Source organism: Macrotis lagotis, chromosome 4, assembly GCF_037893015.1.
Source record: "Macrotis lagotis isolate mMagLag1 chromosome 4, bilby.v1.9.chrom.fasta, whole genome shotgun sequence".
Taxonomy (NCBI): Eukaryota; Metazoa; Chordata; class Mammalia; order Peramelemorphia; family Peramelidae; genus Macrotis; species Macrotis lagotis.
In genome coordinates, this window is record NC_133661.1 from 50116902 (window position 1) to 50140544 (window position 23643).

At 43.7% G+C, this 23643-nt stretch overlaps 1 protein-coding gene across 5 annotated transcripts in view; it reads right to left on the reverse strand.

Moving 5' to 3' along the window:
* Nucleotides 1-596: 596 nt before the first annotated feature.
* MAN2C1 (mannosidase alpha class 2C member 1) overlaps nt 597-23643 on the reverse strand; it is a 35397-nt gene continuing 12350 nt past the window's right edge. For 4 of the 5 annotated variants that reach the window (XM_074232749.1, XM_074232751.1, XM_074232750.1 and 1 more), the window contains 20 exons: nt 18420-18526; nt 17819-17929; nt 15697-15789; nt 15359-15475; nt 14802-14897; nt 14559-14704; nt 14046-14169; nt 12505-12626; nt 12248-12333; nt 10727-10897; nt 10036-10118; nt 7752-7846; nt 7003-7107; nt 6664-6820; nt 6373-6516; nt 6086-6195; nt 5828-5907; nt 5251-5400; nt 4275-4380; nt 598-4191 (listed from right to left, as the gene is read on the reverse strand). In XM_074232749.1, the coding sequence (XP_074088850.1) occupies nt 4065-4191; nt 4275-4380; nt 5251-5400; nt 5828-5907; nt 6086-6195; nt 6373-6516; nt 6664-6820; nt 7003-7107; nt 7752-7846; nt 10036-10118; nt 10727-10897; nt 12248-12333; nt 12505-12626; nt 14046-14169; nt 14559-14704; nt 14802-14897; nt 15359-15475; nt 15697-15789; nt 17819-17929; nt 18420-18526 (2330 nt within the window). In that variant the 3' untranslated portion in view covers nt 598-4064. Of the gene's footprint in view, nt 4192-4274; nt 4381-5250; nt 5401-5827; nt 5908-6085; nt 6196-6372; nt 6517-6663; nt 6821-7002; nt 7108-7751; nt 7847-10035; nt 10119-10726; nt 10898-12247; nt 12334-12504; nt 12627-14045; nt 14170-14558; nt 14705-14801; nt 14898-15358; nt 15476-15696; nt 15790-17818; nt 17930-18419; nt 18527-23643 lie in introns of all 5 variants that reach the window. The other variant, XM_074232753.1, reaches the window with a different exon arrangement.

Here is a 23643-nt window from a genome sequence, read left to right on the forward strand (position 1 = left end):
GATGGCTAAAATATGTAGTCATGAAACACATACTACTACACTTACTACAATAGTCATGTTGTAAAAGTAAACATAACACACAAAGAAAGAGAAACCTCAAGAAAAATAAAATGAGGGAAAAAAAGTGTGCTTTGGTCTGTATTCAGACACCATCAGGTCTGCCTCAGGGATGGCGTGCATTCTTTATCATCGTCCATCAGAAAAATTGCTTTGATTTTTTTCCCCACAGTTGCTATTGCTAGCCATATTTTCCTCCAACCTATTCCCTCTACCTCCACTTATTCTATTCTCTCTCTCCTTTCACCCTGTCCCTCCTCAAGTGTGTCCACTTTCTCCCACTATCTTCCCTCTCTTCTATCACTTACTCCCCCTCCCCTCCCTGTCCCCTTTCTCCCAGCCCTTTTCCTCTCCTATTTTCCTCTAGGATAAGATAGATTTCTATACCCTATTGAGTGTGTGTTATTTCCACTCCTCTGAGTCACTTCCAATGAGAATGTCCCCCTCACCTTCCTGCCTTCCACACCACTGAAAAAACTTTTTGCCTCTTTTATGTGAAATAACTTACCCCATTCTTTCCCTCCCTCCCAGTACATTCCTCTTGCCCATTAACTCCATCTTTTTAAAATAAATTATACCTTCGTATTCAGCTCCCTCCTGAACCTTGTGTATATATGCTTCTTCTAATTGATCTATTAATTGAGATGGTTCATTTGAGTTATCAGTATCATCTTCCCATGAAGGAATACCCACAGTTCAATATCATTAAATTCCCTATCATTAAATTAGCCCTTCCTGTCTACCCTCTCTATGCTTCACCTGAGTTCTGTATTTGGAGATCAAACTTTCTTTTCAGCTCTGGTCATTTCAACAGGAATGTTTGAAAATCCCTTATTTCATTGAATGTCCATCTTTTCCTCTGAAAGAGGATGTTCAGTTTTGCTGGGGAGTTGATTCTTGGTTGTAATCTAAGCTCTTCTGTCTTCCAGAATATCATATTCCAAGCCCTACGAGTTTTTAATGTAGACACTGCCAAATCCTATGAAATCCTGATGGTAGTTCTGTGTTATTGGAATTATTTCTTTCTGGATATTTGTAATATTTTCTCCTTGACTTGGGAGTTCTGGAATTTAGATATAATATTCCTGGGATTTTTTATTTTTGAGATCTCTTTCAGATTGAGGTGGATCCAATTTCTATTTTACCCTCTGCTTCTGAGATATCAGAAATCTCCAATTTTCTTGGAGAAATTCTTGAAATATGATGTTTTTTTTTTCTGCCAACTACATGCTTTCATGTGGTCCAATGATTTTTAAATTATCTCTCCTGGATATGTTTTCCAGGAGAGTTGTTTTTCTGATTACATTATTTAACATTTTCTTCTAGTTTTTTTATTCTTTTGGTTTTGTTTTCCCCAAAGTCATCAGCTTTCCTTAGCTCCAGTCTACATTTGAAGGAGAAGGAAAGGGCAGTTAAATGGTGCAATGGACAGCACTGGTGCAGGGGACGGGAGTTTGAATCCAACTTCTGACACTTATTAGCTGTGTGATCTTGGGCAGGTCACTTAACGCTGACTGCCTCCCATCCAAGGTCATCTCCAGTCATCCTGATTCCTATCTGGCCACTGGATCCAGGTGGCTCTGGAGGAGAAAGTGAGGCTGGTGACTTAGCACAGCCCCCCTCCCCCCAATTCCAATCCAATTAATGCGCTTGTCATGGTATCACCTCCCTAATGTGATCTTCTTTAAGGAAAACATTATTATTACATTTGAAGGAATTATTTTCTTCAGAGAGTTTCTGTTATCTCCTTTTCCATCTGGCCAATTTTTTTTGGCAAGGCAAATGGGGTTAAGTGACTTGCTCAAGGTCACACAGCTAGGGTCTTTAAGTGTCTGAGGCCAGATTTGAACTCAGGTACTCCTGACTCTAGGGCCGGTGCTCTATCCATTGTACCACCTAATGCCACCCCCCATTCTGCTTTTTAAGGCATTCTTCTCTTCATTGGCCTTTTGGATTGCTTTCTCCATTTAACCCAAATTGGTTCTTAAGATGTTATTTTCTTCAGTATTTTTTATATCTCCTTCACTAAGCAGCTGATTTTCCCATATCGCTCCCATTTCTCTTCCCAATTTTTCCTCTACCTCCCGTTCTTGATTTTCAAAATCTTTTTTGAGCTCTTCCATAGCCTGAGACCAATTCCTATTTTTCTAGGAGGCTTTGGATATAGGAACTTTGAATTTGCGATCTTCTGAGTGTGCATTTTGATCCTCCATAGAACCACAGTAATTGTCTATGGTCAGATTCTTTTTCTTCTGTTGTTTGCTCATTTCTCCAGCCTGTGACTTGATTTTAACTCTTTGTTAAGGTGGGGCTTTGCTTCCACAGTTGGGGACACAGTCTCAAGCTTTTGAAGACTTTTTCAGCTGTTTTCAGGGGCATCCCCCCAGGGACCTGAAAGTTCTCAATTCCTCCAAGGTCTTATGAGAGGCTCTGATGGCTCTTCTGGCCTGTACTCTGTTAACACCAACTCCTTTCTGCTTTAGAATCATTTGGCAGAAAAATCTTCCAGGATGGCAACTGGTTTTTTTTTTCAAACTGGAACTGCTGCCTTGCCCCAACCCTGTGTTAGCTTCACCGTGTCACTCATAAAGCTATGACTGTAGTTACATCCACCAGGTTTCTGAGACACACCTGGGCCAGGGGACTGGAACTCCTCAAGTGCTGCTCTCTTACAATATCCTTATTCACCTTAGGTGCCAATTCTTCAGCCATTTTTGTTCTGTCCTTTTTAGTCTGAAGTTCACTCTCCTTGGCAAAGAAAAGAGAAGCAAAATACAGGTCTAGTAGCTCTGCCTTCTCTCTCATTATTTGTCTCATTTGCACCAGGTGTCTGTCCTATCTCCTTTAATCTCCCCCCTCCAATATTGCCAATAAGTTTGACTGAAAGCCCACTTCATTTTGACATTTCTCCTACCTGCTGTGGCCTTTTATATTCATCTTCCATTAACTCTCCTTGTTGCCACCTTCTGTGCCTATCTTCCTAAAAATCTAGTGCCATACCCCCATTGAATATTTGTTGACAGCTCTCTATCTTCAGAATTTCATTTGTGAGACCTTTTTATCCTTTCAAGGCTTCCTGTGAAGTCCCATAGATCCTACAAGCCTTTCACCCTTTCAAAATATGCTCTCTCAGTCTCAAGGTGTGCATCACACCATCCTCACCAGCCCTCCCTCTGCTCAACAAGTTTGTAGATGGAGGAAACACATTTCTTCTCTTTTCCTCCTCCAGGGACAGACTGTTTGTTCTAATTCCAAAATTCTAGCACTCAAAGGTCCCTCCTAAATGTCATTTTCTAGTTCTGCCCTCTGCTCCCTTAATGCTTCTGTCTGGGTCTATGGGTGACAGCCCACCTGAATCTCTGAGCAGACATCTCTGTTTACTCTGATATTAATACTGGTATGAAGAAGGGGGCAAGAAGACCACAGTCTTTCCTACAAGATGGCCCAGGACTCCTAAGGATAGGCCATGAGACTTAAGAGAGATTATCAAATTAGAGAGAAAGCCAAGAGAAATGAAAATGGGGCTGGCTAATGAAAATATTTATTGGGATGATTGAAATGTGTCCACTATCCAGTATATCAGAAACCAGCTTACAAGGGCCAACATCAATTAAAGGAAGGAAAGGCTAAAGGAGACAAGGGGATGCTTTGAGATATTGTAAGAGGTTAAGATGAGCTCTTGCCCCACAGTTCCTTGGAATTCTTCAGGGAGAGGCCAGGTTGTGGACACTTGGTCCCCTGGGGAGTCACTCCACAGAGCTGCAGCTCACTCCATAAATGTTGTGCTATTGAGGTGTGGCACTGTCCCAGGAGCTAGATAAGAGGGCATGTCTGGCTTCCCTCCGAGCCTCAGGTGAACGGTACTGCCCCTAGCTTTGGGAGCCTGATGCTTAAATGGGACCAGCATGGAAGTGGTCAGGATCATGATGGGGACTCTTGTTTGACTGAGGTCTAGGGGTCAGGAATTTCAGAGGGATGAGGCCCAAGATGCTGGTGCTATCTCTTGATCAGAGGGTTGGGGACTGCAACACAAGGAGTACAGAAACCACTTGGAAGGGGGAGAAGGAAAGCTTTAGGCGGGAGCTCTCTAGGGTCAAGCGCTGCCGAGGGTCAGGGCGTTCCAGAAGATCACAGCTAGAAGGACAAGGGAAGAAGATAAGGTTGCTTGGGGGATTTGGACAGGTGTCTTTCCTCCTCCCCCAGATCACCACACATACATGAAAGCTTCCTGGACAGGGAATGAGGTCTGGAGCCAGGAGTCGACGTGGCTGCCGTGGGCCTCATACAATCTCAGGACTAGGGTACGTGAATGGGGTCCAGCCTCTGCCTGAGGGAAGAGAGAAAAGGATGGTTAATGCTCAAGGGCCTCAAACTAAGAAGGAACTCTCCAAACTCTACTCCCAGACTGGGAAATGGAGGCAGAGTTGGATGGTGACATTCCTAGGGTTATGACCTTGACTCTAAGTTCAGCTGCCTAGGACAGTCTGGGAAGGGAAGGAGTGAAGGAGTCAAGGTGTTCTCCTCCTTCCTTTTCCCTCTATGGACAGAAGGAATCACACCCTTATCTGTGGGGGCTCTGCCCAAAGGAATGCCAATTTCGATTACTGAAATCTCATAAGGTATCAGGTGGATTTATATATCTCTTTTTAAAGGACCAAGCAGCAAATTCCAATATCTGGCTTTCATTGACCGGCCAAGGATAGGTCCCAGCCCAAGCCTCCCTTGATTATGATTCATAATTCCCCTGATGTGGGGGGCTCAGATTGTGTTTCTGATTTTTGGCAAGAAACCCTGAAGGTTTCTAAGATCAATTCTTTTTTTTCTTGACTAGGTAAAAGAGATCATTCTTTGTTTCATTTCTTATCTAGCCTTAATCAATGAATGGGTGATGCCTCAGTCAAACTAACACCTGTTAATAGACCTTAGCTTAAATAGGTCAAGGTCTCTCACTCTGGCCACTGAACCCAGATGGTTCCAGAGGGGGAAGTGAGGCTGGTGACAGCACTCTCTCACTCGAATCCAGTTCATATGTCATGGCATCACCTCCCCGGTGTCATGGCTCTCTTCAAAAACAAAGGAAAACAACAACTTCTGGATTAAATTCTTTCTGGTAGTTCGCTTATTTCAGACCCCATCACCTGGCCCTTTTCCTCTGGAAATAGGGGGAAAATAGTGAGCTCTGACCACATCTACTTGCCTGTTTAACAGTCTCTAGCACTACTGCAGATGATGAGACTGAGAAAGCACTCCAAGGTCGGTAGAGGGCAGGTCCAGTGGGTATAACATGTAGCGGGAAACTGAGGTTGTAGGCAGCTTGGATGACTCCGGAATCCTGGAATGTTCCTGTGGAGTTAGATGTACCCCCTAGAATGGCATCATAGTCTCCTGATAGGGGGAGGGGCCTGGGGGGAGTCCTCTGCTCCTCAATGAACTGCTAGCTTTCTGTCCTGCTCAAAACTACATCAATCCTACTGTCTGATAGTTTTCTCCTCAATCTATTTACATCATTTATGTCTTCATAACATTTACCATTTTCTGAAAGTTTTCCTACCCATCCTCTCATTTTCTAGAATGAGATTAGGGAGGGCAAGTATGGCTACCCTTATTTCAGAGAAGAAGAACCTGGGGCCCAGAATAAAAGAGAGACCTGAATGCTCAAGATTATACAGCAGGGTTGGATCTAGGCTTGGGCCCCTATTCTAACAACACATGAATTGGGAAGGGATTAGGGGAAGAAAAGAGGGAGCATATTTAGTCCCTAGACACTCACCCATGTGTGGCATTATTGCATAGGTGAATTGATGATGCCCCATATCTGCATTGGCATCAGGGGACTTGGGTGCCCGTAAGCTGTGGAGAAGGGAGACAGCAGATGAAACAACCCAGCCTAGGTAGTGAGGAATCCTCCTCCCTACTCCCTGCCCCATACCAGAGAAAGGAGGAGGCTAATCCCAACTCCCCAAAACCTCAACTCATGAGTTTTGCCCTCCCCTTCCCCATGCTTTGAACTCCTTCATCTCTGACTTACAGGGAGAGGTTGATGATGTTGTTCCGAACAGAGCCCCCATACTTGCTGTTGTTGAGAAGTGCCATCCCAAAGCCATGTTCTGACAGGTCTATCCATCGATGGGCCCATACCTGGGGGATTGAGGAAGATACACCTTCACTGCCTTCTCCAGGCCCTGAAGGCTCCTCCATTCTCTTTTCTTGCTTTATCATACTGTTAACCCTACACCCTCCTCTCACTGACCCCTCTGTCCTGCCTTCTGATCCCAGACCCTGAATACATTCTTCCTTCCCACTTTCCCAACTCACCTCAAATCGAGCCCAATCCCAAGAGGTATTATAATGTGTAGGTCTCTGAATATGTCCAAACTGGATCTCATAGGTAGCATTGGTCGTCTGGGCCCAGACAGGGAATTCTACCTTTAAGAACTTATGAGACTCATACCAGTCCACCTGTGGAATAATACAGGGTGGTGGGAGGAACACAGCAGAGCCTCCTTATTGCTGTAACTTGTTCTGAGAAATGCTGGCCCTCCCTCCCCCAACAAAGAGCTCCTGAACAAGGGGCAGGGATCAAGGGCCCGGGGACCTTCATGGTACCTCTGTGTGAAACTGGAGATATGGACAAGCAGCATCCAGCACAATTTCTTGTGTCAGGATGCTCCGGTTACTGAGCTGCAGGGAAAAATGGACACTGCCTCGAAGGCCTCCTGGGACTCCCACCTCGAGGGGCTGGTCAAGTTTTGTGACTGGCTTCCTGCAGGACACAGGTGGTCAGTGGGGTGAGGAGCAGAGTGATGCCCAGACTCATAGAACAAGGGGTTGGGCAGTTCAGTCATGATCCCAGGCAAAATGCAAGATGGAGGCCTCAGAGCAGTTAAGTACTGGGGTTCAGTGCTCAGGCAGCCAGCTGGGCCCCCGCCCATATTTGCGTCTTACCGAGTCTCCAAATGATAATCCATCACATCCCAGGCATCCCAGTACAAGGGAATGTCATCATACATCACAAACTGGTTGCCAAAAACACCGCGGGGGATGGTCTCCCTGAATAAAATGGAAAGAATGAATAAATTGTCACTCCCCCTCTCTAGGACTCTGCTTTCCCCCCATAAAGGGGTAGAAAGTAGGGAGACAAGGAAAGCAAAGAAGAAGGAATTCATCTCTACAGACTAAGTTTTACCAGGCACATGCCTCACAATGACTTGTCCATGGTCACAGAGTGTTATGTGACAAAGCCAGGACTTAAGCATAGGTTTTCTTTTAACTCCTGGGTCTGTATTCTTTCCACAATACCCAAAAATCTGCTCCAAGAAGGAGGGGATTGTTCCAGGGGCCACTGTTCCCTATAGGACAAAAACTAAAGTATGCACAGAGCTAGCAATGGGGGAGAGTGAGAAAGAGACCACTCATATCCTGATTTTTCTAGGAAAATTCTGGCACTCTCTCTTTTCTCTTCTCTTCTATACAATTTCAATTTCCTATTATAATCAATAAATTTAATAAAACTCTGATTAGCCCTTCCTTCTCACTGGAATAAGGAGATCAGGGATTCAATCAGTAGGAAGTTGTCTTGTGATGATGAAAGTGGGAGCTAAGCTTTTCTGCCTCTGACCAACTCCAGGCTGGACTCCAGGAAGCAGGCACAGTTAGCCACCCCAGAAAAAAGGGAAACAAAGAGTCAAAGATACCTGTCTGAAGAAACCAAAACCAAGGAGTTTAAATGGCCCATGGAGTCCAGGTGTGCTCGGATAATGCCATTCTCCATTGTCACGGAGCCATCAGCCTGTGCAGATGGGAAGGGCAAGGGAAAAAAGAGAAGTGACAATGTTGTGGGGGCATAAAAATCATGGGAACTGAGAGAGGAATGGGGGAAGAGATCTGGGGAAGACCCACGTACAAAGGAACAGAAGCATTATACTGTCATCAGAAAGCGATCTGTGCCAAAAATGGTGGATCCAAATGAGACTTGCATCAGTGAAGAAGCAATAAGGGAAACTTCTCTTTCCAACCTTGGTTTATGACCAGACTAAACTCATGATCCTATGATCCTATGACATGACCAAGATAGAATTCATGAAAGAAAAGGAAAGGTCAGTCAAATGTCTGACGTGCATTCTCAAAGGACAAAGAAGATCAAAGTTCAAAGATTTCAGCAAAAGAATAGGTCTGATTGGGGCAGCTAGATGGCACAGTGGATAGAGTACCAGTCCTGGAGTCAGGAGGACTTCAGTTCAAATCTGACCTCAGACACTTAATAGTTACCTACCACTTAACCTCATTGTTTTGCAAAAACAAAAACAAAACAAGAACAGGATTGATAATCTATAGGGAGAGTTTATCCAAAAGGGCTGTAACATTCTTCAGAGTAAAGTCCTGAAAACACTATCAGAAATTGTTCCAATGAAGAGGGAAAAAAGGTCAATGTGGATACAATGGGAACTTATCAACTAACACAAGTTTTCAAAAGTCCTCTAGAGAACAGGGGCAAGGAGCTGAGCAAGAAGGCAGAAGCAACAGGATCCATCTGACATTTGTAGCAGGAGGATAAAAGGCCAGAAGAAGTGGAAGCTGGCAACAAAAGCCAAAGACAATAAAAAGGTTGTTTTAAAAATCTGTGTTAGAAGGGAAAGAAGGATGAAAGAAGAAAGAGGACTGTGTCTTGAGTGGAAGCTGACTCTTAGTTTGGGTTTTTAAGTGTTTTATAGATTGGAAAGAGAAAACGGAAGTGGTTAGCAGAGCAGGGAAATCAAATATGAGCGAAGAAGGGGTCAGACTAGTTTCCCTCAATGAGCTCAAGTCGCCAACCTCTGATGGATGATATCTTAGGAAAATAAAAAAAAACTGACAAATGTAATTACTGAGCCACTGTCAGTGATCTCTGGAAGTCTAGGAATAATAAATGATGCTATAGGACTGGAGAAGGGCAAATATTACCTAAAATTTCAAGAGAAAAAAAGGAAAAGGGAGGAAGTATCCTCAGAAAATCTAAGGCTCCATTATGTGGAAATTTCTGAACATGTATAAAGCAAAGCAATGTGCAGGACTTCATAGAGTAAGCCTAAATGAGAACGACCTCATTTCCTTTTGTAAGATTTATAGGATCATAGATCCAGAGTGGAGGGGAGCAGAAGCTAGCTAGTCCATCCCCTCCTTTTACAGATGAGGGAACTAAGGCACAGTGAGGAGGTGATCTTTCCAAGGTGATACAAGTAGTAAGCTTAAGATAAAATTTGAACCCAAGTCCTCAAACTAATTAGTCAATGTTCTTTCCCCTGAATTATGTAGCAAAGAACTTGATAGTTTCTCAAGCTATGCTTGTGGAACAAATAGCTAGACAAACTAGATGACAAGACACCTGGTGAATTTGGACCTGACTGGATGATGGATCCAAAGAGCACTTAATTTGAATAGCTCAAGGCCATCTCAGTAGAACAGAAGCTCCTCAGCATGTAGCCTTGCACACAGTGGACAACAAAACATGGTTGGCCAAACTGACCCCTTGATGCCTTGGCCTGGGTCCTGCATTGCAGGCCCTCCCTTGCCTGGCCCTTGCCAGCGTCCTCTTCCCTTCCACTAATCAATCCTCCTGGTCCCTGGCTCTGCTCAGGGTGGTCCCTCCCTCTTCAGACTAGCCTTGATTGTACTTATTTGTGTACATATTTGGATGTGTGGAATAGAGGCTCCTGGAGGAAAGGGGCTTTCTGTTTTTGCACTCCTCAAAGATCGCACATCAAAAGTTTGTTAAAAATCTCTAGTGGCATGCCCCTAGGATGTGTTGAGGGACCTGGTTGTCCAACACTTTATTACTGCCTTGGATCATGCTATATAGATCCAGGATAATCCACAAGACCTGGCTGCTCAATCACTTCCTTCACAGTAGAACAGAAGGGAGCCCTTGATACTGGGTCTCAGACAGGATAGCAGCCCCCACTTCCCCCTAAATCTCACCTCCAGTTCCAGGGAGTTACTTACCTCCTGTACCACTGTGACAGCATGAGGAGGTGGGGCAGGAGCTGGGGCCTGGGTGTAGCCCATACTCGGTACTGTCACCAGGACTGGACTCGAGGAGGGAAGGGGAAAGAATTAGTGCTGACTCAACTCTTCTGGGGTCCTTTCTCTGCTCACCATCATCCTCCTCCCTGACGCAGGGCAGGGAACCCCAAGCTGGAGCTGAATACTGGGGCCAGTTAGGACAGAGGATGACTGCCGGGATGAGGAAAGGCATCCTCTCTGACGTAATGTGCCGCTCAGCCCTTCTCGAGATTGATTACTCCTGTCTATTCCTTGCATTCCCCTCAGGAGCTCTCTGAAGGTCAATCCAAATGGAGGCTCCTGGGGTGGGGGTGCGAGAGAGACAGCAGTCTGTTCCTCCACATAACCCCCACACCAAGCCCAGGATTTGCAGACAGAGCTCCGTTCCTGTTCCAGGCTGGAGGCTCTTTGGTCTGCCCCAAAGCTCTTGGCTCCAGAAGGAGCCTCCCATCCTCTTCTTGGCTCTCTCCCATCCATACCCCATACCCCACTCACCTTGAAGCCTTCCCGGCAGGTACTTTTCCCCCATTTAAACCTAAATGTTTTTAGTGGTCCCTTCCAGCCCTCATTTGAGGACACAAGGCCTCTCCCCTCCCAGAATAGGGGACCTCTGGGGACAATGTCTATGTACCCGGGTTTTCAGCACCACTGGCTCCTGGCAGGGCCACCACTTCTGTGCGCTCCCAGGACAGGGTATTGAAGATGAGGAAGTTGTGTGATGAGCTCAGATCTCGAGAGCCTGGCTCTCCACAGAGAGACCGAAATGCAGCCTTTAGAAGATGGGAGCCACTACTTCGAATCTCTGTGGGGAAAGGAGGTAGAGAAAACCACATCTGCATCACATCTGGGAAACAACAGTACATGCAACAAACCCCAGAGTTAGGAAGTGGGCCAGGAATGGATTCACAGAATCTGAACTTGCACCCAAGGGACTTGGGGGGGGGGGGCTCCATCTTCAGTAGCACTTTGAGGAAACTGTCCCTAAACAGCCCAGTCCCCCTGGCCTTTCCTCTTTCTTGTATGCTACTACCCCTAGCATTTTATCATATAAAACCTGTTGTTTAACCTTCAGTGCCCAGAGTCCTTAGCCTGGTTTTCATAAGTTTTCATAATATCTGTTGGCCCCACTTCTCCAGACTTCAACTCTGAGGCTTCCTGGCTGGATCTTTGCTTTGGCCACAGGAGACTCTCAAGACCTTCTAAAAGCCTCCTCCCTTCTTTTGGCCTTTGCTCACATTTCTCCCCCTGCATCGGGTCTTTGAACCTGTTTTCGACATACTTTGATAACTGCATTTTGCTACATTGATTTCTGTTGCAATCCTATATCTTATTTTATACATTTAAAAACTTGATTCTGAGAAGGGGTGCACAGACTTCATCAGGTCCAGGACACCAAAAACAGCAACTGGACTGACCTTCCCTACCCTTCACCAATTTTTCAAATGCCAGCTCCAGCTGCACCTCCTCCTAACTACTTGAATCCAAATTACTGTCTGAGGCCAAGAGCTACAGCTTTTCTTCCTATCTTCCCACCAGTAAGGCTGGGCACTTGATATGTCATGAACAAATCCTTGGTGAATTTTTACTGAACTAAGGAGCACTGGTCCCAGTCCTGTAATTGCAGGTAGGCTGGCCTCCAAGTCATTCCACCTGCATCAGCTTTTTCCTATCCTCCACGAGCTCTTGCTCTCATCCTGTTTTCTTTTCCTCCACTTGGTGCTCTGACAATTAGTAGACAGAGTGTGAGGACCTTGCCCTCAAAGAACAGCCCTGCCCATGGTCTGGAAATGATCTTGGATATCTATCATCTGATTGGATTGTCTCATTTGATAAGTGAGGAGACAAAGTCTCCAGTCCTTGCCTAAATTCCCAAAACAAAGAAGAGGAGGAGCCCAATGGGATGGCACTTGAAAAGTCTTTTTAAGAGTCATTCCCTTCTTCCTACCTTATCTCAGCCCTGAGAGATGGCTCTCCTGTCTCCAAGTCTTTCTCCACTCAATTCTGCACCCCAATTCCATAGTCATCTTCTTAACACACTATTAGTTCTACATAACAGTTGGGGAAATTGGGGCAAGATGTGGGAACTCAGCCAGTATGTTTGAGGGCAGGAAGGTGGAGCTGAGCAGCTGCAGGGGCCTTTCTCTTCTCTCACCTCCATAGTACTTCAGAGCATCATCCACCACCTGCTGGATACAGCTTCCAGGAAGCACATCATGGAACTGGTTTAGGAGCAAGAGTCTGTGGACATTAAAGGAGAAAGAAGGATAGGAGGGAGAGCAAGAGAGCAGAAGCCACACAGTCAGGAGAGGTTGCTAATATGCTATGCTAGGGGAGCAAGTTGGCACCTACAGGCCAAGCCTGTGTAGACACCAGCCTCTCCCAGGGACAGGCATAAAGGGAAGATCTCACCTCCAGAGGTGCTGCAACTCTGCAGAAGGATACTGGAAAGTTTCACTGCGTGCTAAGGCCAGGCTGCTCAAGATTTCCACATCATGCAGGATCTGCTCACAATTCCGGTTCTCCTTCTTGATCTGAAGACAGGAATGAAGGGAGGCAGGGGAAAGGAGGGCATTTGTGGATGGGCCAGAGGCTACAGTCTCTGCTCCCTGGGTCTTGTGCATTTGTATCCTGTGTTCCACTGGACCTGAACCTTATTCCTACCAGCTGGTTTCTCTCTGACTTTCCTTATTCCAATCAATTCTGCGTGCCAGTTCCATTGCTCAAAAAATTTCAAAATTTTGTCACTCACACAGAATAAATGTTGAACTCCTTAAGTAGCATCGATAGTCTAGCTATCATCTTCCTTTCCAGTCTTATCTCCTTCATGGCCATATTTTTCAGACTTCAGCTCTACAATTCTATGATACACTCCTCCTTTCCCATAAACCTTATTCTGATGCCTCATTGTGGTCTGGAGATGATATAATGATTTTAAATTTGGAAAGGCTCACCTCAGGTTTAGCCCTAAGCAATAATCATTTTTGTTTCCAATAAATCATGAAGACTGTTGACTAAGAAATGAAGGGAACCTTCTGATGTATTAAAGAACAAAAGACTTAAACAACTTGATGCTGCATTCTACTCTCTCATGTTCCCTTGCAGAGACTAGGTTCATTTCACAAGCTGGCCCCTTCCTGGCTCTCCATTAGCCCCACTGCTCTATAGCTGTTCCCACAAAGTTGGCCTTGGAAGGGACCCTGGAATCCACCTGAAGAAACTGGGTCCTAGAGAGGGGCAGCAGACTGCTCAGGGTCGGACAGCTAGTGTGTTTCCGAGGCAGGACTAAGGCCAGCTGTCCATCTGCTAGGCCGACTAGCTCTTATTGTTGCTCTGATCTCCCTCTCCACCTCCACCTCCACCTCTTAGAATCTTGAAGAGTCACCTCAGAACACCATCCACAGAAGGCCTTTCCTGGTCCTCCCAGACATCAGTGTTCTTTCCTCCCAGCTAATTTTCCATCTCTATGTTCATCTTGTCTGTTCTGATTCAGGTGGGATACTTCCCCATTACAATGTAAGCTTCTTAAGGGCAGGAGCTGTTTTTGGTTTTCTTTGAATCCTCATTGGTTAGGATAGTGCTTGGTTCTTTTAACAGATGCTTGTTGACCCTTTGGGCCTTTCCTAACATGGTTCTTCCTTCACCTCGAATTCTCTTTCTGCTCATCTCCTACCCAAACCCTACTTATTTTTCAGAACCCAAATCAAGTCTCACTTCCTCCAGGCAATTTCACATGACCCTCCCTTTGAGGCCACCCTGATTTCATCTCCTCACAATTTCTACATATTTTGAAGCCTAACAACCACTTGATTCTAATGCTTGATTCTACTGACTTGTAAAGTTCTGCTTCTCTTGTCTCCCCAATTAGACTGTGAGCTCCCTAAGGATAGAGAGAGAGTGTGAAAGAAGAATTCCTCTCTAAATTCCCCCACCTTTTGCTAGAAATGGCTTACCTGAGCATGGGTGGTATAGGTGCCATTGTGAAGTTCAAGGAACAATTCCCCTGCCCAAGTGCAAAGTTGTCCTGTGTCCCTCTCTAGTAATGAGAAAAACCGTTCTGGTGTAGAGAAATATACCCTAGAAAAAGATACCAAAAGTGAGGGCTGTGAGAGAAGGAAGTGCCTGGGCCCCAGCAACTTCGGGTATCTTCTCCCTGAAAGGGATCTGGGGGGGGCATCTTATCCAGCTCCCTCCCACTAGGTAAGAACAAGCAGACAAAAGGTATGTGTCCAACTCTGCCCACCCCAGCCAAATAAAGGCCACAAATCTCTTCACCTAAATGGGATTCTAGTAATAATGCCTTTGGAGCAATAGTTTTTCCCTTGGTTGGGTTTTCAGCCTTTCTCTTCAAAGCCAAGATATGATTTACTCTATTTGATTCCTCTGTCAGGATTCTGAGAGCAAAAGCCTTGTGTGAGAGTGCCAAGGGAACAGGAGACAGAAGGGCAGCGAACAGGGTCTCTGACCTGGGCAGTCCATCTGTATCTTTCATACGTTCCAGCCGGTCTAGCATAGTCTGGGTGGGGCCACCACCACCATCCCCGAACCCATAAAGGAAGGCACTGTGGTTCACTCTCCCTTTGTCTCGGTTGTTGTTCATGGTTTTCAGCACCTGGAGGAAATCATCACACCCCAAATACATCACACTCAAGCCTAGCCCAGGGACAGAGATACCCTGAATAGCCCTATATCCATATTCCCAGGCTCACCTCTTCTACACGGCCTTCCATCCCATAAGAATCCCCAGGAGGAAAGTGGGCCAATACCCGGGAGCCATCAATTCCTTTCCAGAGGAATGTATGATGCTGTCAGGACAAAGCAGGGAGACAAAGAGGGAGGGGCAACTCAGTGCAGGAAATAAAGAAAATGGGTAAAGGCTAAACCCTAAGGGTTCTCTGTGGGTGGGCAAGAGCTCTCAAAGCAGGGCAGGGAAAACAAATGGTGGGGGCCTAAGGAGCACACCAAGATATTTCACCAAACTGTCGCCATCCTTGACTGAGGCATGAACCCTCTAATCCCAGTGGGAGTGACTCCCAGAGGCAGCATGTCATATATCTGAATCTGCTTCCTCACCTGCAAAAGGTGACTGTGACCCTGTCTGAAGGGAGAGCTTCGTACTAGCTCTTTCTTGAAATCGATTCTATGATGACTGAGTTGACCCTTCTATCCACCACAAGTAACAGCTAGCTAGGCTTGGTTCCCCTGGATTCTTTGGGAGTCACCCCATGTCCTCCCATGCCCTGCCCTCCAAGTCCTCCTCACTAACAGGGAAGGAGTTCACCAAGTTCCAGCTCAGCTTCTGTGTCAGGAAGCGCTGGATGCCACAGCCACGCATGATCTGGGGGAGTTGGGGTGAGTATCCAAATGTGTCTGGAAGCCAGAACTGAGCAGAACAAGAGTCTGTTGGTTTCTACCAAGACTAGACTCAAGACCCTACCCAGCCCCTTTCCCTCCTTTCTCCCCACCCCTTCAGGGTCATTGTTCTCTTCCTCTTTCCCCAGGCCCGACCTGCCATTGGGATTCAGGCTCCTTTGGGCAGCCCTGGACCCAGTGTCACCCAGCAAGGGGCAGGGGCGGAAGGAAGATGGAAGAAGAAGGACTTACTTCAGAACACACTTTCCCAAATTCCTGAAGGAAGAAATTCTGTCCTTGAAGGAACTGTCTCACCATGGACTCTCCACTGGGAAGATTCCCATCCTGAGTGAGCAAAAGCCACCCCACAATAAGAGCCTCCTTCACCCCTATAATTTCACCCTCCACCTCTACCTAGATGACTCCCCTGTCCTCTGTTTTTACCCTTGGGTCTATCTTCTAAGCCGTAGACCCACATCTCTAGATTGGGGTCCCTGGTAGGATGGCCTATTTCAAAATTCTACAACATGCCCAGTCTAAGTTTATGATCTTCCCTCCAAACTTATTCATCATGGTCTTCACAACTTCTGAGGTACCACCACTCAGTCAGTATTCAGGTCCTATCACCTTCATCCCTTCATCTCTTTCATTAGCATCTTTCTGGCAATTCTGGCCACACCCTCACAGGGCCTCCATTACCACTTATGTTGGCCGCTGTTGCCTTCTAGAAGGTCTTTGACCACCTCCAAATAGCCCTTCAGGTCGCTGGTTAAACAATACAGCCTAGTCACAGAGTTCTTCTAATCAAAAGCCTGCTGCTTACTCCTTATTTTCTCCTGAAAAATGCCTAGTGGTCCAATTCCTTCAGAATCTGGCAGCATGCTGCCTCTCTAACTCTTGAGCCCACACAAACTACCAAGGGCCTCTGAACAGTCTCTCTGGATCAGCTCTCTGGGTCTAGAATGCCCCCTCCAACTTATAAATAAAATGTTATTTCCTTCAGATAACTTTCTCTAATCCCCTCCACTGTAGCTTTATAATCTCCTACAGCATTTTGTTTTGCGATTTTCTGATTCACTTATTGGGCCAGCTAGATGATGCAGTGGATAGAGCACCAGATTTGTAGTCAGGAAGACCTGAGTTCAATTCTGGCCTCAAACACTACTACTTTTGTGACCCTGGGCGAGTCACTTCACCCTGCTTGCCTCAGTTTCCTCATCTGTAAAATGAGCTGGAGGAGGAAATGGCAAACTCTTCCAGGATTTCTGCCAAGAAAAACCCCATTGGGGGTCCCTGAGAAACAACAAACTTAACAAAACTTCATCATATAATGTTATGTATCATAATTATTTATACCTAACTATAAGGCTGGATGCTCCAAGAACATAGGTACCATGTCTCATCTAAACTTTGTTTCCCCTAGGACCTAGGTCTCTGTCAACAGTAGGTATTTAATCAATGTTTGCTAAATGAAATATTACTACTCAGCAGAGACAATTCTGAGCATCACTTACTCCTCCCCTAAGGGATGGGTGGCATCAAGGTCACCCTTGAGACAGAGAATGAAGGATGATACAGTCTCTGGGAGTCTCTTCTTCTGGCCCAACCATGTCACTCTAGGGATCTGGGGCAGATTTGTGGAGAAGCAGAGTAGGTGAGGACCAGGAAAGGTTTTTTTTTTCTGTCTTGAGAATAGGATCTCATTCTCTACAAATCCCTCCTGAAAAAAAGATCCTTCAATAACTCCCACCTTAGTCTAAATAGCCTGTGAGAACTGGAAAGTTGAGTTGGAACGGGAAGGGAAGAGGACCAAGAAAGGACTGAAAAGGTAGGGAAGAAAAGGGAACATAAGATGCCCCAGAAACAAATGTCATTGGCTTTCCTGTTCTGAACTGGGGACCCTCCTAAGAGGATCTAAGTATGTCTTCCTGCCTTTGTATGCTCTGCAGAGTACAATAGGGCCTGGCAAGCAGTAGCTGTACAATAAATGCTTGGTGACTAATTGATTGTGTGGGTCTTCTTTCCTCAATCAGTCTGAGGGTTCCCCAAATAAAAAGACTTGTCCATTTCTCCTCTCTGTCATTTATAAGCTTAACTATAATGGGGATCAACAGAGGACTCAATAAAGCCTTCAACTTAATGATTCAATTCAACTCAACAAAGAATTTACTTAAGGAGAAAGAAAAGCCAAATGGAGGAAGAAAACAATATGATTATACTGACAATAATCAAGGGTGAACATAATGGCTGGTTGAAATCACCTAAGAGAAATAGACTCTTTGTCACAAGGAGTATCCTCAGAAATGATGGAGGTAGAAAGAAGGGAAGATCAGGAAGGGAGGATGTGTCAGCCAGGGACATGCCCAGGTCTTACCATCTCGACCCAAGTGCCACCCACTGGAATAAACTGTCCTGCTTGGACATACTCCTTGACCTGGTTATATAAAGTTGGGTAGAACCTCTTCACCCACTCATACTGTTGTGCCTGGAATGGAGAATAAACAATATTAACAGTTCTCTTGTAAAGAGTTTTAGTTCCTCAGCCCTAGACAGCATGAGTCAGAGGGCAAAAAAGTCAGCCTCAGCAAGAAAATGAATTAATTCATTGCTCTCCCTCCTGACTCACCATGGCTCAAACTAGACCTGAAGTCCCAATCCTTTTCTTACAAATTGGAGTGAAGTTCTAGTTCAACAAGGATGTCAGATTCCCATAAAATAGGCTAGGCAAATTTCCATTAAGCTAATCTTTGTGCAAGAATAAAGATGGGAAACCTTTGGGTGAAGACTTGGGCCCCAGGATTCAATCAATGATACTTCCAACCAATGACCAGAGCATAACTGGAAGCTTCCACCCTTTGGGTTATGGAGGTCCTCAGAAACAAAAGTCCAAATACTTTCCCCTACACTGAAGCTTACACTCAGAGAAGAGGGCTAAAGGGCCATGTCAGAGGAAAATCCTGGTATCTTCCTCCTACCTGAGAGCAGGCAAATGTGAACTGGGGGTTCTTCTCCATGAGTCGGATAGCTGATGACCAACTACGAGCACATTTCCGGACTGTCTCCTCATAGGGCCAGAGCCAAGCTAAGGAGAAAGAGAATGACATTGTTTAAGCAACCCACATTCCTTTTTCCTCCCAATCTCAAAACAGATGTCCACGAATAGCTCATTGTGATTGCAGGAAAATCCCACCTTCTTCCCTCACCTCTTACAGAGACATACCAGTCACTCATTTTCCCTTAACTTGGGTTTCTTTGGGGACCTTATAGGAGAAATCCTTCATGTATATAGAGACTTTTTTATACCTCATTGTATCATCAACTCATTTATTTTATTTAAATCTCACATCTCTCCACCTTCATCGACTCTCCACACACCCTAAAAGTAAATAGTATGAATCTCATTATATATGAGAAAACCAAAGCTCAGAGAGGTTTAATGACTTGCTCCAGATCCTACAGTGAGTCAGTAGAAAAGTTGACCCACAGGTCTCCTGACTCCTAGCCCAGCACTTTCTCTTTGACACCATAATGCCTCCTTAAAAGGTCACTACATCAGAAAAGTTCACTCCCAAGCAGCTAAGAATCATGTTCTTAAAGGGTGCTCAGTAAAGGTTGCTGGGTTATACAGAGGCTGGAGGACCACTTGTCAAGTACATTTTGGGTGGTGATTCTTTTTTGGGTAAATATCATACTAGAAGGTTGGTGGTGTTTCTAGTTCTCACATTCTGCAGTCTGGGAATCTAGGTCTCTTTGATTTCTCTCAAAAAGCCAGTACCCATAGGGGCGGCTAGGTGGCACAGTAGATAGAGCACCGGCCCTGGAGTCAGGCGTACCTGAATTCAAATCCAGCCTCAAACATTTAATAATTACATAGCTGTGTGGCCTTGGGCAAGCTATTTAACCGGTTACCATTGCCTTGCAAAAAAAAAAAAACAAACCTAAAAAAAAAAAAGCCAGCACCCATAAATGGGAATGTTCTTTTTTCCAGATCCTCATGATAAAAATCAATCAAGTACAGAAAGAACTTGGAAGAGAATTATGGGCTGAGCTTTCAAGATAATAAAGGAGTTTGGGGGCAGTTAAGTGGCACGGTGAAGTCAGGTTGACCTGAGTCCAAATCTAACTTAAGACACTAACTAGTTATGTGTCCCTAGGCAAGTCACTTAATTCTGACTGCCCTCTCCCCCTCCTCCATAAGAAGATAACAAAGACATCTTCCTTTTATAGGAAAACAGAATCAAAACCGGTAATATTATAGATGCCCACATATTTTAAGCTCTAAAAGCTAAAGAACCCTAAACTTAATGTAAATCTTTCTAAAGACAGTATTTTTCCTCACATGGAACTCTGCATTCAGAGTCAATAAAAGTCAGCCTCAGGCATTACACAACACAAAGACAGTAAAGGCAAGTGCTGGCTTAGATGAGATCTTAAGGTCCTAGTCAGTATGAAGCGCTGGGATCATGAGGGTATAATTCCTGGTGCCCTATCAGTCTTTTCAAAAGCTTGTCTTGATTCTTTATCTTGGGATGAAGGTGAAACTGGTTTTGTGAAAAGCTTGACCAGTGGGAGAGATTCTGGGAAGTTGGCGAAGTAGGTCAGAAAACTTTCAGCTCTCCAAATTTCTTCCACAAAAAAATCAGAAAATAGTTTCTGAGCAGCAGAAATAAATGGTGGCTGGTCCTTCTAAGACAATTTGAGAAGACCCAAGTTGGTGATTTGGCTGGAATGAAGCACAAAGGCCTCTAGGCTGACCCTGCAGAATCAACAAACTACAAGCCCTGGAGGTCAGCTGGGGGTAAGAGGCAGCCTCAGTCATAGAAACTTTCAACTCACAGACAGTGTGGGGGTTTACAGACTGCATAGCAGACTTAAGGACCTTCCACTGTCTGGGAACAGCAAGCATACGTGTGTTGACCACATACCTAGTTGTGGCTGCTGGGAGGAGCTAGCACATACCTGATGAGGACAGTATTGAGGGGAAAGGACCCTGCAGGCTGGGGGCACCTGCAGGAGAGCAGAGTCCCTAGTTTCAGTTGCAGGATAGAGAGGCAGTTGTAGTTTACAGCCATCCCAAGAGACTGCAGGGAACAAGAGTATTTGCAGGACTGTAGGGTTGGGAGACCTAGCCATGACTTAGAAGTGGAGAGGAAAGATCAAGGAATGGCCCTGAAACAGATCTCAGAAAATAACATTAAGAAGGACTTGAAGCTAGGGGCATCATTCCCTATATTTCCAGATTACAACATGATTACATTAATAGCTGCTAAAAATAAAATAAAATAAAATAAAATAAAATAAAATAAAATAAAATAAAATAAAATAAAACAATGAGTAAGCAAAGAAGAAAAACCCAGACATAGGTAGTTACTATGGGGCTAGAGAAGATCTGGATTCATGTTCAGAGGATGGTAACAGGTAAAAAGTCACCATCAAATGGTCCCAAACACAAAAAAGAGTTCTTGGAAAAACCTTAAAAAGGCTTTAAAAATCAAATAAGACAGATCAAGAAAAAAATCTAAAAAAAAATATGAGCAATTCAAGAAAATCAAGAAAATTATGAAAAGAAAGTCAACCAACTAGAAATAGAGAATCAAAACCTTAAGAGCTTAAGACCTCTTCCAGGAAACTTGTCCTGATTTCCACCTTCACCCCCTCACAAAGCACTTGTTTTCTAACTCATTGAAGTAGAACTTCAAGAGTTATTTTAATTTACATTTCTCTAATTATTAGTGACTTGGGGCATTTTTTCATATGCTACTCATAGCTTAGAATGTTTTCTTTGATGCAAGCAAGTCTTTCTACATTGAATGAACTTATGGGATAATCTGTACTCTAGCTAATGCTGTTAGATTGCAAGCTCTATGAGGGCAGGGCCTATGTCTCTATATCTCATCCAACTTTGTAGTTCCCCAGAGCACCCAACAAGGCCTATCCTGCAAGAGGTTAAGGGCTTAATAAACTTTTGGTGGCTGAATAGAAAAAAAAAAAAACTTAAGGAAGAAAATAATCCCTTGAAAATTAGAAATGGGCAAAGGGAAGATAAAGATGTTCTAAGACACCAAGAGATAATAAGACAAAATCAAAGGAGGAAAAAAACAGAAGAGAAGATGAAACATTTTATTAGAAAAGTAATGGATCTGGAAAAAAGACTGAGGAGAAAAAACAAGATTAGTTGAACTACCTGAAAATTTCAATTTAAAAAAAATCTAGATACAGCATTAGAAGAAATTATCAAGGAAAATTGCCCAAATAGATAATAAGAATAAGAAGTCAACATCAAAATATAAAAAAGAAAAAATCCCCTGAGCATCACCTCAAAGAGATTAGTGGAAAACTTAGTGGAATATCATAGCTCTCAAGTTAAGAAGAAAAATCTTGAAGTAAGAAGAGAAAAACAACTTAAATACCATGAAGTTACAATAAAGATTACACATTGTATGTTACAGAGTTTCTCCTTGGCTCTGGTCTTCTCATAAGAAATGCCTGAAGGTCCTCTAAAGATCATTTCTCTCTCTCTCTCTCTCTCTCTCTCTCTCTCTCTCTCTCTCTCTCACACACACACACACACAGAAATATACATATAAATAGATATTCATAAACATAACATATAAACACACTCATATACATATCTGTAAGACCATACTATGCTTATTTCCACTTGACATCCACTTCTCTGAAAGTGGATAGCATCTTCCTTCTAAAGTCCAAGTCTTTCCATGTTTTTCTAAATCAACCAGTTCATTATTTCCTATACCACAGCAGTATTCCAACCCAATCACATCCTATCTGAGAGGTAGTCAATTTCTCAGTTTTTCTGACAATATAATAAAAAATGACAAAAGCCATTCCAATGAAGTTACTAAAAAAATTATCTTACTGAGTCAGAAAAAAGAAAGAACAAAAGAGGTCAGGAACTTCAAAGAAACCAGGAAAAAAAAAGATGTAAAGAAAGCAGATTCTGTAGTATCAGAGCTTGAACTACATTTATATAGTGAGAGCATGGTTGAAGAATAAAATAGATAATTTTGATAATCTTGTTCTTGTATAAATAAAACCTTTGCAGCCAAGAATAGACTACTTGAGGGGGGTGGGAAGGGTGGTAGAAAATGTATAACTTATAACTATGCAAATGTATGAATGTTGAAAAACTCATACCATGTAATTGGAAAAACAAAATATCAATTAAAAAATTAAAATAAAAAGATGTTATAAATTTTCTTAGTGTAAATATACATATATATTTATATAGGTCCTTTTTCTCCATTTGATCTCTTTGAGATAATAGTGGTAGTATAACTGGGACAAAGGGTATGCCCAGTTGGATGACTTTTTGAGTATAATTTCACACAATTTTTCAGAATGGTTTTAGAAAAATCCATTAGCTTGCCTGGGCCTGTTTTCCCAGAGCCCCTTAAACAGTGATCATTTCCCTTTTTTTCCCTTCATTTTTAACAATCAGATGGGTGTGAAGTAGAACTTAAAGAGTTATTTTAATTTGCATTTCTCTAATTATTAGTGACTTGGGGCATTTTTTCATATGCTACTAATAGCTTAGAATGTTTTCTTTGATGCAAGCAAGTCTTTCTACATGAAGCCTTTCTTCATCCCCCTAAATACTGGTGTCCACTCTCCCTTAACTGCCTCTTGTTTATTTTATTTGGATTCTGCATCTATCTATGTTTGTATATACTATCTTCTTAGAATGTAAGTTCCTTTTAGGTAGGGACTATTTCACTTTTGCCAGCCTGACACATAGAAGATGCTTAATAACTGCTTTCTGATTGATGAATTAACTTGCTATTGTTTAGTTATATTCCATAGTAGATTAAAAAAGTATTTTCTTATTCTTGCTCATAAATAAAAATCAAAATTCTCACTTTTAGGAAACCAAATGGAGACAAAGGTGGTAAGCATGAATAGGTTACAACATATCACCAGAAAAAGAATAACAATGTCAAAATGTGAAAACACAGAGAAAGAGGTGCTACCCACTGGCACCTGCTCTAATTGATAGCACATTGAATGCAAGATGGACCCTAGATATGGAATGAGAAGGCCCCAATGGGTTTGTAAGCTGATCTTCAGAAGAAAGTCTTACATCAAGAAAGTCACAGATTCATATCAACAAAGTAAAAAGAAACAGAATAACTCCTTTGAATCCTTGGTGTTCATTTTTAAAAGCCTATTTCTAAGGTC